Source organism: Pristis pectinata, chromosome 17 (assembly GCF_009764475.1).
Source record: "Pristis pectinata isolate sPriPec2 chromosome 17, sPriPec2.1.pri, whole genome shotgun sequence".
NCBI classification, from domain to species: domain Eukaryota; kingdom Metazoa; phylum Chordata; class Chondrichthyes; order Rhinopristiformes; family Pristidae; genus Pristis; species Pristis pectinata.
In genome coordinates this window covers 16919511-16936726 of record NC_067421.1, presented here as the reverse complement: position 1 = coordinate 16936726, position 17216 = coordinate 16919511, and the positions used below count along the sequence as shown (strand labels likewise).

Here is a 17216-nt window from a genome sequence, read left to right as displayed (position 1 = left end):
TCGTTCCTTCCTTCTTTTTAAGGAATATCCTGTAAAACATTTGCGGAAATGCAGAAAAGATGGATGTCAAGCCATTATCGAGCCACAGATGGAGGTAGATAAATCCATTTTCTTTGCTTTTTTTATTGCGATATGGAAATACAAGAATGCATCCGGCATCGTTAGAAAAGTGGCATATTAACTATTCCAAAAGACATTATGGTTGATAAATACCAATATTTTCATACAAAAAGAAAAATAGCAAAGCGTGACAGAACGAAGGCAAATTAAGAATAATAAATGTTAATAGCAAGTTTCCTTTCGCTATAACGGAGCTTTGTAGCATTTTCTATCGCATCTTATCTCGCGAGAGCTGGTGCACTGCCCCCCCCTCCCCTTCCCCTTTGATTGACAACCAAGATGTCGGTGGAGAAAAAGCTCCCCGGTGCAAGCTGTTGGGAACGGCGACAACAAGCACCTGCAGCCGAAGCGCACAGCTCTCCATAGCATCAGGACCACAAGCTGCTGCACTAAAACTGGCCACTTTCTCCAATCAAACTCGACCTAGGCGCATGGAGTCCATTTGAAAATTATATATAATTCCCTCAGATTTATTATTCAGTCTTGCTGTATGTTATTTATAATATAATAATTTGTGGTCATGGATGAAGACAATAAGACAAAGAGCGAAGAGCAGCATCTAACTGTCCAAAAAGCATTGCAGCAATGTGAGTTGGTCCAAAATATGATAGACATCAGCATCTCCAGTCTGGAAGGGTTAAGGACTAAATGTGCCACATCAAATGACCTCACGCAAAAAGAAATAAGAACACTAGAGGTAAGGAAAATTACGAAGATAAACTGAAATGGTTTGTGTCCTCCCAAAGTATTAACTTACAGTTGCATTATATTATATGTAAATGACGGAAAACTAACGTATATAAAGGACGCTGGCTGCAGGCTAGGTGTCTGCTGTATTTTGTTTATATACAATGGTGTTGTGTGCAGTGTAATAAATTAAGGAGCTGCAGCAGAATGAAATGAGTCTGCGCATTCTGCAGGTGCTGAAAAGGTGGTGGGCTCCGTGTTACAAAATATTAGCCCGAATCATTTAAAAAATTAATGCATATGTGTCGATTTAAGAAATCCCGCATCTCACGTTTTGTTTCGTGGTTCGTGCTGAGGACGTGATATAATTTGAATAAAAATGGGTGATTAAAGGAGACTTTTACGTGTGTACAGCTCAATATGTTAGAAAATGTTACATGACCATAATCAATAATATATGGTAATGTACTTGTAGCTTTCTTTTTTTATTACACTCTTATTAACTGTCTCTGTCTTTTTCTGTACAGCACATGGTGGCTGGGACCAGTAATACTGGTGGTTCGTTCGTAGGTGGGGAATTTTGGGGTCTTAACTTCAAAGGGATTCAAATGACTGCACTGTTGAAGTGTGACTTATTTCAGTAGTTGCGAATTATCGTGATAGGTACAGCTTTGGAATACTATTAAATTCTGAGCTGAAATGCGGAAAAATTCTTAAATTAAAAAATAATGAATGAGTATCAGTTCAAATGGACGATGTTTAAGTTAACTTTAGACTTCATTCGATTGATCCCTTATGTTGAAATAAATGCTTGCAGCTAGTGCATAACTATTGGAAATTAACATTTATTTTCAGGAAGAGATTTTCCTATTACATTGTCCTTACACTACGTTGGGGGCGACTATATCTAATGTTGTAGATTAAATATTTTTGTAGGTTGCACTAAACCTAAATGCGATCGGTTTGCAATTCTGACAGTACATTGTTTCTGGCTGTTGGATTATCCCGTTGACAGTATCTTTGAGAATAATGTCACCACTTTTGGGACCCATTTCATAGCAGCGAACAATATTTGTTTGATCCACATAAAGACAAAGAACAGTTAAAATATTGTTCAGATTTTTAACTTTCTCAAGGTATGGAGGTTCGCAGGGCGCTGGGTTCCTCGTATTGCTGGCGACATCTGCTGTTCATGGTACAACCTTTGGAGAACTTGCAATGTTGCACAGTCCGTGTGAAATATTGGACCACGCGTCATGATTTGATCATGTTTCTATCACAGTAAACTGTGCAAATATTTGAATTCTGAACTTAACTGAAAGAGGGTAATAGGCATTAGATGATCTAAACTATTCGTGATCGTTCTTTTGTTCTCTGGCAGGGGAAAGCAAGTGATCAAAATTATATTTTGGAAATACACAATTTTGAGGGTAAACGAATATCTGATCTTTCAAAGCAAACGGAAAATGTGTTTTTATATTGTATTCCATATGAAATTATTACCTTAATCTGATTTGTTTAAAACTACAGTCTGCAATAACTTTTAAAAGCTGACTTGGACCGAGCGTGAATCTTGACTAATTATATTAATAACATATTGGTAAGTTTACTTTCCGTATATGTTTGTGATAGATATGGAGAGCAAACAGTTGGTGATAAAATATGTTTCTTTTGAGGTATTGTTAAGGACTGATAAAGTTGGGAAGTTTGGATACCCGATTCTGTTACCTTTCTCAAAACAACAGAAAAGCATTTTCTTTTCATTTGTGGTTAAACGTAGAACGGGTGAGAAGTTCAGGAATTGGCGGCAGTTGACCTAAAATGTGAATGTGCGTGTGTATGTCTGGGGAGGGTACCATTTTCCACATGCAAATCAGTTTGCAGCTGGTTATTTTCAAGCCACGAATGAAAGAACCCTTCCTGAAAGGTTGTATGTGTTATAAAGTGTGGTTAGTACTCAGCTACGTTGCCCATGCTTAACTTCATAGTCACCGAACTCATATCGACCAGAATATGCACGCAAAGTAAAAATGGTGTCATTCTGCTGCTGCTATGCAAACTGTATAGAAAGACCTAGCGCACTTAAAGTAACCCTACTCGCATTTATTTGAACACTGAAACCACTGAGTTGTAAATTTTGTCAGAAATCTATATAGATGTGTTAAGGATATTGTTTCACCTCTTTCTAAAAAACGTACACATTTCCAGGTACTGTAGTGTAATAGAAATTGTCATGGAAGGGTGGAAGACAGTTAACTATTTTGACATGAGTTTCATAGCTGCAGTGGATTAAAATGAATACCGTTTCATTATTCTTAAAGATCATAGGGATACTGTATATAACGAACACGTTCCTCTTGCTTAATATGGTATGGTGGTCCATTTGCAATGCACATTAGGATAGTAGATATGAGTTCCTCCAGTGAGTTTTCATAGAAGGTATTTCTGGTACCTCCACAGTCAGAGGAGGCTGAAGTGCTGATATGTGGTCTTTCACAACAGGGGAGAAGAAAATAATTCACCTGAATTATTATCTGTAACATCTTTTAAATAATTAATTTATAGTATTATCGGCAGAGACTGGCTTATCAGAAGTTAGTTGAAATTGAACCTCTGTTCGCCCTCGGCTCCATCAGAGGTTCATTTTAAGGAGCACCTTAAAGACTTATAGCTGTTATTGGTAATGTTTATTCACCCCCCCCCCCCTTGGTATGGGAAGTAAGACCAAAAGAAAACAGCATCACTAGCTTTTAAAAAAGGAAATAATATGGCACTAGAATTTGATGCAGATTTGTGACATCTGTAATATAGTAATTTCATTCTGAGGTAAGTTTTGGTTGAGTTATTTTTATGTCCCCAGTAGCTGTCCTTAGCATTCTTCCAAAAGAGACTTATCTTTTGGACAACTTAAGCTGGTACTTCAGTGCTGAACTGAAAGAGTTCTTTGTTGCTTGAGGTACCATCTTTTAGATGAAATGTTAAAAAAAAGGCAGATTCTTCACAGATTGCATTGCAGTATTCAGAGAACAGGGAATTCTCCAAATGCACTCAACATCAACCCTCGACCAATGTCCTTAAAGACACATTAACTGGACATTTATTTAACATTGGTTTTTCTGGAATCTTACTGGGTGCTGCTATATTTATTTATATAACCATACTAATTACTATTGAGAAAGTAGTTAATTAATCATGAAACAATGATGGATGCATAAGGACATGAAAGGGACCATGTAATGCAGTTTTTTTTTCTATTGGCCTTTTAGTTATTAATGCTGAAAATATAGCAATAAAATTATGCAAATCTTGATCTCATCACATTATTAATTAAAGGAAATGCTATTTTGCCTTTATTTTATTATATGTGATTTTCTTGCTGTAAACACAAGAAAAGCCCTTTCAAATATGCTTCAAATAAAAAGTAAACTTTGAAATTTTATAGAGTTACAGGTGTTGAAATTCAGTCTAGTAGCACATGTTTTTTGAGCACTATGGGAGCCCAATACCAATAACGAAATGCATCTTACCTTATAATGAACCTTGCATATGCCTGCATATGTGGAGCACATCAGTTGGTGCACAATGTGCAGGTAATGTTTCCTCCTAACCCCCCTTCACTCCCATGTAATTGATTGATGCATATGCAATTACATAATGTGTGCCATATGATGGAAATCAGGTTTGAACAAGCCCAATACTTATACTTTTGAAGGCATTTAATTACCTGCATTTTTGGGAGGCAGCCATTTGAAGCAAGGCCATGCTGTAATCTTCAATGACTGCTGGCCACAGTCTTTCTGGTGGCTGATATCATAATTGCAAACAACCTCTTTTCAAGGTGACTCAACCTGTGGTCCTGGTAGAGCCCACTGGTGGTCTGCTGTTGCAAGTGGTGGTTGCTTCCTGCGTGAGAGGAAAGAATTCTATTGAGCATATTGTGCATGATACACCTGCTATGTTTGAATAGATGAAAGAGTATGTAAAATGTGAGATATGTGAATGAGTGCTGGTATAGGAGAAAGTTTATGTGTAATAATCCAATTGTTAATAGATTGAATTTAGTGTTATTTCTACTGGCTCTGCCCAGACATGTGAGGACAACATTCCTGTCAATGAAATCTTTAGCTATCTTTCCCACTACTTCGGTGTCTTGGTCCTTGCCTTCCTAGATTACTAGGCGTGCAGGACGCCCTCTCGGTCCCCACCTCTTTGATCAAGAATTCAAGGTTCATCTCTGTAAGAGGAGTATGCATGGCACAAGAATCATGTTTATACAGAATTCTGTAATTTATATAAGCAAAAAAGTTAGCTAAAACACGCATAAACGTATTTGTCCTGCAGTGCCCTGAACCCTGACAGGCACTTCCCTCCAATGGTTCCATGGAGGAAGCAGTAGCAATGGGGGCAGGATTCCACAGGCAAGAGCAGTGGAAATGGGATACTGTCGGTGGCCTGGTGCTAAGGGTCCTGGAGGAGGTAGATCATGGTCCCTGTAGGAGAGAGTTTGATCCCACTGTGGCAGCAATAAAAGCAGGTCCTGCAGGCAGGTAGCTGTAGGAGTGGTGTCCTGGAGCTTGGGGCTAGTTTTGCTGGAGGGGCTACCTTGCGTTGTTCTTCAATTGTTTGCGGAGATTAAAGAGAGACTGTGATTAAATTAAACTAGATTGGATATTAAGGAATGTGGAGAATGAGGGAGAGTGGGATCAGGCTGGTTTTGATCTGAAAAAGTACAGGGAGTGAGGGAAGACTGGAATTAGGTATGGAGACACAGGAGACTGCAGATGATAGAATCTGGAGCAGCAAGCAAACTGCTGGAGGGCTCAGCGGATCAAGCAGCATCTGTTGGGGGGTGGGGGGAGGAAATGTAGATGTTTCGGGTCAAAACACTGCATCATGACTGTATGTGGAAAGTAAAGGTAACCAGTATAAAGAGGAAAAGGGGAATGGTGAAACAGGGGCCAGAGGTGATTGGTGGACCAAGGATTGGGGATGGATGATAGGCAGATGGAGCCAGGTTGAGGAGGGGAAGGGTGGAGTTCGGAGACATATACAGGTGGAGGCCTTCTCTGGTACCATTCCCCAACTCTTTCTCTGTTACATCGCTGACTGCATTGGTGCTGCTTCCTGCACCCGTGCTGAATTTGGCAACTTTATCACTTTCGCTACTAACTTCTTTCCCCTTTCTGGATCTTTCTCTCTGCATCTTAGGAGACAAGCTGTTCACTGACATTTACTATTTACCCATTGACTCTGACAGCTACCTAGACTACACCTCTTCCCACCCTATTTCTTGTAAGGATGTTATCCCTTTCTCCAGGTTTGTCCCACTTTTGCCGCATTTGCTTTCAAGATGAGGCTTTCCCCTTTTACAGGAAATGCGGCTTCCCTTCTACTGTGGTTGATGAAGCCCTCTCCTGCATTACCTCCATTTCTCGGACTTCTGCTCTTATCCTATCTCCCTCCAAGCAGAACAGAGATAGAGTTCCTCTAGTCCTCACCTTTCACCCCACCAGCCTTTGCATCCAGCATGTCATCCTTTGTCATTTCCAGCAGCTGCAACGAAATCCCACCATTTGCCACATCTTCCCTTCCCCACCTTTTCAGCCTTCTGCAGGGACCTTTCCTTCTGTGACTCCCTGATTCTCTCATCTCTCCTAACCCACCCCTCCCTGACCCCTGGCACCTTCTCCTGCAACCACAGGATGTGCAACACTTGTTCTTACATCTCCTCCCTCACCACTATCCAAGGACCTAAGCAGCCCTTTCAGGTGAGGCAGTGATTCATGTATTCCTCCTGCAACCTTGTCTACTGTATTTGGCGCTCCTGAAGTGGCCTCCCCTACATTGGCAAGACCAAGCACAGACTAGCGATTGATTTGCAGAGCACCTACACTGTGTCCCCAATGGCCATTGGCCATCCTGAGCTCTTAGTTGCATGCCATTTCAACTCCCCCTTCCCATTCCCATACTGACCTGTCCATCCTCCGCCTTCTCCACTGCCAGGCTGAGGCCCAATGCAAGCAAGGAACAACACCTCATATTCCACCTGGGTAGTCTACAACTCAAAGCATGAACATTGAATTTTCCAAATTATGGTAAAAATTTTCCTCCTCTTCCACCCCCACTCTTTTTGATTCACCTCTGGTACTCCCACTTTTGTCCCCTCTCCCACATCCACTTCCCTCCAGTCCTCTCAGCAGCCATTTTTGTCCCCCTCCCCCTTCTAGTTCCATCCACCTTCTGCTACATATTTTCGCCACTGGATCCACCCCTGCCCCCCAATCCCCTCCCCACCTTTCCCTTCCCTATCTGGTTCCATCTCCTCTCCCTACCTCTCCCACAATTGTTCCCATTATCACCTTCCTTAGCAATCAGATTACAGCATTGGTAGCCTTTGTGTTCCCACTTCTCACACTCCAGCAGCTATCTTCACCTTCGTTGCCCCTTCCCCAGCTAGGCACCATCTGTCTTTATTTTGCCTGCCTCCACCTATCATCCACCTACCTATGATTTGGAATTCACCCCTCCCCTATCTGGCTCCATCTGCCTGTTATCCTTCACCTGTCCACCAATCACCCAGTGGCCCCTGGCTCACCACTACACAAAAGATGCATTTCACTGTGTGTTTCGATGTACATGTGACTAATAAAGATCTTGTCTTGTCTTATCTTATCTCGTCTCGTCTTATCTTATCTCATCTTATCTCATCTCTCCTCTTTATACTGACTATCTTCTCTCTCCACACTCAGCCCTGATACAGGGTCTCAACCTGAAACATTGACAACTCCTTTCCCCCCAAAGATGCTAAGAGTTCCTCCAGCAGGTTGTTTGTTGCTCTGGAGCGAGGTATATTTGTTATTGTTGCCAATGCAAATTTGATGATAGTATTATTAAAAAAAATTGTACATCTTGAAAGACTATCATAAACTCTAATGCATGAGTGCTAGAAAACAAAAACACACAAAAAAAGAGCAGGAATAGACGACTTGGCCCCTCAAGCCTGTCCCCCTCCTCCCGCTTTCAATATGATCATGACTGATCTATGCTGGCTTCAACTCTTTTTCTGTGTGAGCTCCCTATTGCCCTCAATTCCTTGATTTTTCAATTATTTATCCATCTCCACCTTAAATATATCTAATGATCTTGTCTCCTCCACCCTCAGGGGTAGAGAATTCCCGAGATTCACTGCCTTCTGAGAGAAGAAATTTCCACACACTTCAGTTTTAAATGACCAGCCCCTTATTTTACTGCAATGTCCCCTTGTTTGTGACTCTCCCACTGGTGGAAACATCTCAACATCTACCCTGTCAAGCCTCCTTAGAATCTTATATTTTTGAACAATGTCCCTCCTCATTCTTCTAAACTCCAAGGAATACAAACCCAAACTGTCTAGCCTCTCTTGATAGGAAAACCCTCCCCTCCCAGGAATTAGCCCGATGAATCCCCTTTGGACTGCCTCCAATATATATCATACTACATCCTTTTATAGGTAAGGGGAACAAAACTTTGTGCAGTATTCCAGGTGTGGCCTCATCAACACCTTGTACAACAGGAACATAACCTCTCTATTCTTAAAATTCAATCTGTTTGTAATAAAGGCTAAGATCTTGTTTGCCATCAGAATCAGATTTATCAGATGACATGAAATTTGTTGTTTAGTGGCAGCAGTACAAAGCAAACACATAACATTACGATAAACCACAAAAATAATTAGTGCAAAAAAAAGAATAAGAAGGTAGTGTTCATGGGTTCATGGACCATTCAGAATTCTGATGGTGGACAAGAAGAAGCTGTTTCTGAATCATTGAGTATGGGACTTCAGGCTCCTGTACCTTCTCCCCGATGGTAGTAACAAGAAGAGGGAATGTCCCGGGTGGTGAGAGTCCTTAGTGATGGATGCTGCCTTCTTGAGGCACTGTTTCTTAAAGCTGTCCTCGATGGTGGGGAGAGTTGTGCCCGTGATGAGTCTATAACCTTCTGCAGCCTTTTGTAATCCTGTTCAATGGGGCTTCCATACCAGGCTGAGATGCAACCAGTCAGAATGCTCTCCATTGCACATCTTTTGGTGACATACTGAATCTCCTCAAACTCCTAATGAAGTAGAGCCGCTGGTGTGCCTTCTTCATGATTGCATCAATGTGTTGGGCCCAGCATAGATCCTCTGAGATGTTGGTACCCAGGAACTTGTAGCTGCTCACCCTTTCCAAGCTGATGCCTTATTGAAGATTGATGTGTGTTCTCCCGACTTCCCCTTCCTGAAATTCACAGTCAGTTCCTTGGTCATGCTGACATTGAGCGTAAGGTTGTTATTGCGGCACCACTCAACCAGATTTATCTCACTCCTCTAAGCTTCTTCATCTCTATCTGAGATCCTACCAACAACAGTGGTGTCGTCAGGAAATTTATAGATGACGTTTGAGCTGTGCTTAGCCACACAATCATAACTGTAGAGAGTGGAGCAGTGGGCTAAGCATGTAACCTTGAGGTGCTGTGTTGATTGTAAGGACCTGTTTGCTAACCTTTTGTGATTCATGCACTAGAGGACCTAGATCCTTCTGAAATTCACTCATTTGCTGTTTCACTCCACTTAGATAAAAATCTGCCTTTTGATTCCTCTTACTAAACTGCATGACCTCACAATCTCCACATTAAATTCCATTTGCCAGTTTTTTGGTCAATTACTCAATCTATCTATATCCTGTTGTGGAATCGCAACATCCTCATTACAGTGTGCTCTTCCACCTATTTTACTTTCAGCTGGTGCTAATGGAAAGATATTGAAAATGGTGCTCAAATCCTTGCACACAGTAAATTACGATTGACTTTCTAGCACAAAAGGAGACCATTCCCATCATTGTGCTGGTTCTTTGAAAGAGCTATTCAATTGGTTACATTCCCCTGCTCTTTCCCCTTAGCATTGCAACTTACTCTCCTTCAGGAATTTATCCAATTTCCTTTGAAGGCAATTTTGGATGTACTAAGTGGTATATTCTAAATCATGTCAATTTGCTGGGAAAAGTAAATTCCCTTTATGTCACCTCTGACTTGCTAGATTTCCCTGAAGTCTGTATTCTGATCTCTGACATTTCTAACAGTAAGTAGAAGCAGTTTCTCCATGATTTACTCCACCAGTATCATTTGTGATTTGTATTATTTTCAAGAATATAAAAGTCTTCAGCTAAATATAAAACTTTTGTAAGGGAAACAGACCACTTTGAAATGTGATCACTGATATCGTAATATTCTACAAAATATTCCAAACTTGAGCAAGCTCCATATCTGATCCAAAGAGACTGCCTTTGAGTGTCAATCTTTCCTCCTCCTCACCACATGGTGTGCCAATGAGTTCTGAGAAATAAACCATTAAATTTCACGTAAACATTGTCCAATAGCACACTAAATCTCAACTGCGGCTTTCTTTGAGAAAATCTGTCTCATGATTTAATTATTTAAATTACACTGCTTGTTTTATCTAAGTAATACTTGTTACAGATTTACCTGATGAGATCATATTTTTTAATAAAAATGTGTTAAATTATGTGGAACTTTAAGAAAATTCATATGTTCACCAGGCTTTGAGTGATCAGTGATATTCTACTTCTGAGCGGTTTGCTCTGATAGGTTGGTTTAATGAAAATGACTTCATATATAGTTGCTACCTTAGGCAAAAGTTCATAATAACTACTTGATAAATTGAATAGCTCAGTGGATTAGAATATTGTTGTTAGAGTCCATTTACCTAAGTTTCATTTTAGCCAGGCTAATGGGATCAAATGTTTTTACTTAGCCATCAGTATTCTTTTGAATTGAATTTGGCTAATTTCAAACTAATGCTTGGAGGATATAGAGAGAGGCTTGAGACTCTAAAAAGGAAAAAAAAATACTTACATTTATATAACTCCTTTCTCAAAACACTTTTGAGTCAATGCATGACATTTAAAGTGTCGCCAATCTTGTAACATGTGAAAAATGGGAACCAGGTTTAATAAACAACAAAAAAAAAGACCAGTGTTTTTAGTGATGTTGATTAAAGGATAAATATTGGCCAGGATGCTAATGGTAATTCCTTGTTCTTCTTTGAAATAATGCCATGGGATCTATAAATTCACTTGAGAGAGCAGATGGAGCCTCAGTTAAAATATCATCCAAAAATTGGCACCTGTGGCACTGTAGTGCTTGCTAACTGGGGTGTCAGATTAGATATTTGTGTTTAAGTCTCTGGAGTGGCACTTGAGAGACCATAACCTTCTGACTTTGAGACAAGAGCATTACCAACCTAGTTATAGGTTTGCACCTCCCTTTTGTGTTCTCTGCATCAACAGGCCTAAATTTGCAGCATGTGTGGCTGCTATTTTTCAGTAAACTGCTTGCTCTGTGGGTATTGTAGGTTCTCAAGAAATTCTACCCTAAGATCACACATCTTTCTAACTGATCAACATGAGTTGCTAATTTCAGAGAAGGTGTCATTTACACTTCAACTTTATCATGGGAGCAAACTGGTTTTTGATTTTCCAAAATTGGACCGCAAGTATGGATTCAGATCACTAAATGTTGAAAATAGAAGTGAAACCCCTAGCAGTTTCACATTTGAAGCAAAAAAATTCCTGTGATTGTGCAGACAAGGTTTTTTGTAGTTTGCTTTTCACCTCTGCATGTGGTATTGTGAGGTTATGATAAAGAGAAAATTCTTTTCACCTGTACACACTATATGTTGCAGATTAATGTCTCTGCTAATTCATCATACTGTTTCTGTAGTTGTAAACTCAAATAATATACCACCTAATGAATTCTTTTGGCTCCCCCGTTGTTGCTCAGTACTTTAGAGTTCCTTGACATTGTTAATTCCTTACAATTTGAAATGGCAATGCTGTCTCTAGCATCACAGTGAACCTGAACCTTATCAATCATTTCATTTCCCTCCTCAGATGCAGCCTGACCTGCTGAGTTCCTCCAGTGGTTTGCCTTGTGCTCCAGATTCCAACACCTGTAATCTCTTGTGTCTCCTGCTGGATATGACATGTGCTGCTTTATTAGTTGAGAAACTTTGAATGGAATTGTACATTGGTCAACAATCAGAGCTTCAATTTTATACCAGCGTGTTGGACCAAACATCAAATTTAACCACCTTAGTTTGTAGATTTGGATGTTCTGTGAGAGATCTTTACAGCCTTCCACATTGCCCTTAATAGGAGGTCAGTGGAATTATTAGAAAGCCAGCATGAATTTTTTTTAACCATGTGACATTCTATGAGGCTTATATCATTTCATACCAAATTTATCATAGAATCTTGGAAAGTTACAGCACAGAAATGGATCATTCAGCTCATCACGTCCATGCCAGCTGAAAATGGAATTTAGGCCGCTTTCAGTTTTTGCCTCATTGCCTTGCAATTTATATCTCTAACTGAGCAACCTGGTACTTTTTAAATGTTGTGAGGCTTTCAGCTTCCATGACCCATTCAGACACTGAGTTCCTGACCCCTACCATTCACTGAGTGAAGTAGTTTTTTTTTGACAACCCCTTTCCCTCCCCCCCCCCCCTCAGCTGTTCTACCATATAGCTCAAATCAGTGGCCCCAAATTGCTGAACTCTGCAAGGGAAATAGGTCCTTTCAGTAAAACTCTGATAATCTGGCAGCCTCAGCAGTTTGGTGTTGTGCTGGCAGACGTTCTGGACTTTTGAATCCCATTAATACTTCAAAACACTTATAATTCGTTTTATAATGTTACACAGTAGTATAATGAATTTTCCAGTGAACCCAGTGAGTTTTAAAGGGACCTTGGGAAATGAAACCCTGGTGTTTTTAAAAGAAGTGCAGGAAAGAGGATCCCAGAATATTTAAAGGTAGTGCAGGAAATGGGGCCCTGGTGAGTTTAAAGAAAATATGGGAAACGGGGCTCCAGTAAGTTTTAAGAAATGACAGGAAACAGAAACCAGTGAGTAAGTTGCTGAACCACTGGTATTTCTGAACCATCTGAGAGTGGATGATCAGACTTTTTACTGCACTTTGTCCAAATCTCTCATAATTTTATACATTTTATTTGAATCTCCCCTCGGCCTTTTTGTTCCAAAGGAAACAAACTTAGCTCAACACAACTGAATCACTGTCCTTAATATGCTCTCTGCCTGCCACCTTTTTAATTTAACTAGCATCATTCTCTCAGGCTAAGACAAGTACTGCCCTACTTTTTGGCTTGCTACAAATTGATTCAAAAGCTGACATGAAAGCATTTTAAGAAATCTGCACCTTCTAGTCTTAGCCTTAGAGAATGATCAAAGGATGGAACAAAGGAGACTGAGGGGAAGTTCAATAAACATGTATAAAATTATGAGAGGCCTGGATGTAGAAAACTGAAAGGACCTATTTCCTCTAGTATTGTTGCACGTAATGTTCGGGAAGTTGAAATCTCCATTTATCGTTGCCTTGTTATGCTTGCACCTCGGTGATTTTTCAACATATTTCCAGTGCCACCTTCTGTTTTCTTCAGACTTTCCGAGAGGGCTATAATACAATTCCGTTAATGTGATTGACTTTCTTGTTCCTCATTCAACTCATATGGCTTCATTTGTCGATCTTTTCAGTATACCATCTCGCCTCCCAACTGTAATTGTTTCATAAATCAATTTTGCCATGTCTCCTCCACTTTTACTCCCATTCTTTCATGTCTTAAGACCCTGTGACCAGGAATGTTTTGCTGCCAGTTCTGCCCATCTTTAAACCACGTTTTTATAATATCCATTACATCATTCTCCCTTAACCTCTGGCCCTTCGTCCTCACCCTGCAGAATGTTCTGCAGCTGCTCCATGGCATCCTTGATCTTGGCGCCCAGAAAGCAGAGTATAATCCTGGAATCATGTTTGCGGCCACAGAAATACCGGTTGGTCCTTCTAACTTGTTGATCCAATCCGTGGCCTCAATTGAGCCAGTGGTTTCTGATCTCAGACCTAGCTTCAGTCCCAGGGGGTACTTTCACTTATTGGTCTTTCACCTATTTGGCAAAGCCTTAATTGAAATGGCAGGATCTCAACCAAGCATGCCACTGCTACATTCATACTTATTTGTTAAGTACAAGTCCTGATTGATCGAAGCTGCTGGCAGGTGATTGATAGGGCTACAGTGGGAGTAACTGATGAAGACGCGGTGAATTGGGATAATGCATCCAGTAGAGAGCACTACCTGTAGAATTTTCATGCCTAAGTAATTGATATTCATATTTTTTTTCCAAAGCTGTTTCTAAATTTCAAAGACATTTGTTCACATGTGCACAACATTCTTTGAATCTCAATTAAGTGCAGTTCTATCAATATTAACAGAAATCTTCAAAGCAGATAAAAGTGGTTTGGAAACAGTGATATTTGAATTCCTGATTTAAATCTGGAATCTTTTGTAATGTTATTAATTTCAGTAAGTGGGTGCTTGTGGAGGCAAATGTTTTGAATATTTAACAGCATTCTCCAAATCTGTGTGTACATGTAAGAGTGGAAGCGATACAAGGGTGGGGTGGTATTTGAGATGGGGAAGGTCTCATAGAACGTAGAACACTACAGCACAAGAATGAAGGGAAAGGGTTCACAATGGAGGCACCTCAGAATTTAGTCTAAGGAAAAATGATGAATGGCAAAGTATTCCAACCACCTGATGGCAGCTGTAAGAGCTGAATGGAAGGATGTTTAACCCAAATCTATTGATATTAGACTTTACTTCCTGTCAAGCCAGAATATTTGGACTGTAAGGGAGTTGACAGGCCTTCATTTAAAGCAGTGAATGTTGACCACCTGATGGTCTACAAAACACCTGATGTTGAAGCGGCCAGCAAATAGTCTTGGAAACTCTGATAAAGCTGCAAAAGCGTCAAAAACAAAGGATCCTGGTAGTATGGCTGTTGTGATAATTAGAACCTCCCCAGGCTGACTGGTTAAAATAGAATGATGAGGGACTGTATCAAAACTATTGAGGCTGACAAGTAGTGAAACCTGTAAGAAGACTTTAAAAAATCTGAATATCATTAGTGCTGGCCAAAGGGCTAGAAGGAAAAAAATACTATGCTGTGCAACTTACCAATGGACTCCAAATGGGGGCACATTAGAAAAGTAATTCTTAATTTCTGGCCTTGTGAGTATCCCTAATTTCCTTTACTAACAGTAAAGCATATCTTCAGCTGTGTAGGTCCTCTGGCATTGTCTTCCTTAATCTGTTTGCCTCTTTATTTACCCTCATATAAGATGTTCCATAAATCTTTTAGGACTTAGCTCATCCTTCCTAAGAACTCCTTTCATGGCTCATTGTTAAATTTTGTCTGTGAAGGATATTACACTATGTTAAAGTTGCTACATATGTGGAGGTTGTAGTTGTGCTTCAAAAGTTAATGTCTACACCAAATTAAAAGACATAGAAACTTGACAGCAGTTGGAAAATGGTAGAACACTATGACATTCATTCACATCCACCACTGTTCCAAAATGAGAACAGACCTTGCAAGAAGAAGTATGCACTGGTAAACAACATGAGGATCGATTGAATTGTTTTCAAAACCAGCAGAGAGTAGACACCCTGGAGTTATTTTTTAAATAAAGCTTTGTCGTGGTGCATGGATAGTTTCATTGCTGTGGCTGATCCAATTGCAAATTCAGTCTGGAAAGAAACATGGAGTCAGATCTAGAACTTTGATCTGTCCTTGCAAACCCTATGTCTGTTTAATTTTTCAGAATGTCCAAGAAAGAGAACAGAATCTATTCCTGTACATTTGCATAATTGGCATTTGATCACAGATATTGGCAATATTCGGTAGTTGAGAGAATTGAGCCAAAGGAATCAATTGATTCAAAGGCACTTCTAGTATCTGTAAATAGACATTATATAATTATATGACTTAATGATTCAGAAACAGCTTCTTCTGCCGTCAGATTTCTGAACAGTCCATGAACCCATGAACACTACCTCATTATTCCTTTTTTTTGCACTATTTATTTACTTTTGTAACTTAGATAATTTTATGTCTTTGCACTGTACTGCTGCTGCAAAACAACAAATATTACATCATATAAGTCAGTGATAATATCTGACTCTGATACATTCAATCACCTACTTATTGTTATTTGCATATATACAGTCTGAGAACCTCAAATAAACCAGATCTACCATTTAGGGCTCTCCATGTTTCCTGTGTTACTCTACAAATTACTTTACTACATATGAGGAACTCACATGGGCACATACATTACAGCAGTAAATTCACGCACTTCAGAATAGACTTCAAAAATTCAGATACCCATAATATAAAATGACATGCAACCTTTATCGGGACCCTCAGTTATGGAAGAAATTAAGGAGTAGAACTTGATTTTGTGGGTGGTAAATTGTGGGAAATAAAAATTTTAAAAGTTGTAAACTGTAAAAAGTAAAATAGGTGCTTGATGTTCAGCACAGGTTGCACATCATTTTACGTTATGGATATCTGAACTTTTTAAGTCTATTCTGAAGTGTGTGAAATTACTGCTGTAATGTATGTGCTTGTTGGGCCGAAAGGTCTGTTTTTTTGTTGTATCTCTCTGCATTGTACAATTGATTCACCATTATTGCTTAAAGTCAAGATCCACACCTTTCATGTGTTATATTAATAAACTGTGTCTGTTCATTTGTATGTAATTTATTTGCATTTTTGGTTGAAGTCACTGTGGAGCCTCTCCATATAAATGTGTATGTTACTGTTTGGTTTGTATTGTATTTGTATTTCCAAAAGGCATTCAATAAGATGCCACATAAAAGGTTATTGCACAAATTAGTAGATCATGGCTTTGCAGGTAATATGTTATTGTGGACGATAGATTGGCAAACTAACAGAAAACAAATTTAGGAGAAATGGTTCATTTTCACGTTGGCAGTTTGTGTCCATTGGGTTGCAACAGGGATCAGTGCAGGAGCCTTCACTATTTACAATTTATATTGATGGTATGGATGAAGGGATCAAGTGTATTGCAGTCATATTTACTGATGATACGAAGGTAAGCAGGGAAGCAAATTGTGAAGAGGGCACAAAGAGTCTGCAAAGAGATATGTTTAGGTTAAGTGAGTGGGCAAAAATTTGGCAGATGGAACTTAATGTGGAAATATGTGAAATTATCAATTTTGACAGGGAGAATATAAAAGCAGAATGTTATTTAAGTGGAAAGATGTCACAGACTTTAGTGGTATAAAGTGATCTTGATGTTCTTGTACATGAAGCAGAAAGTTAGTAGCTGGTAAAGCAAATAACCAGGAAGGGAGATTGCATTTATTGCAGGGGGGGTGAAGTATAAAAATAGGGCAGCCTTGCTGCAATCATATGGGGCATTTGAGAGACCACAGTAGCGCATGTAATTTAAGGAATAGTATATTTACATTGGAAACAGTTCTGAGAAGGTTCACAA

At 39.6% G+C, this 17216-nt stretch overlaps 1 protein-coding gene across 1 annotated transcript in view; it reads left to right on the top strand.

Moving 5' to 3' along the window:
- Positions 1-417: 417 nt before the first annotated feature.
- Positions 418-17216, top strand: part of ksr2 (kinase suppressor of ras 2) — a 298317-nt gene continuing 281518 nt past the window's right edge. Inside the window, 1 exon segment of the mRNA XM_052032133.1 lies at positions 418-817. Coding sequence (XP_051888093.1) covers positions 641-817 — 177 coding nt within the window. The 5' untranslated portion in view covers positions 418-640.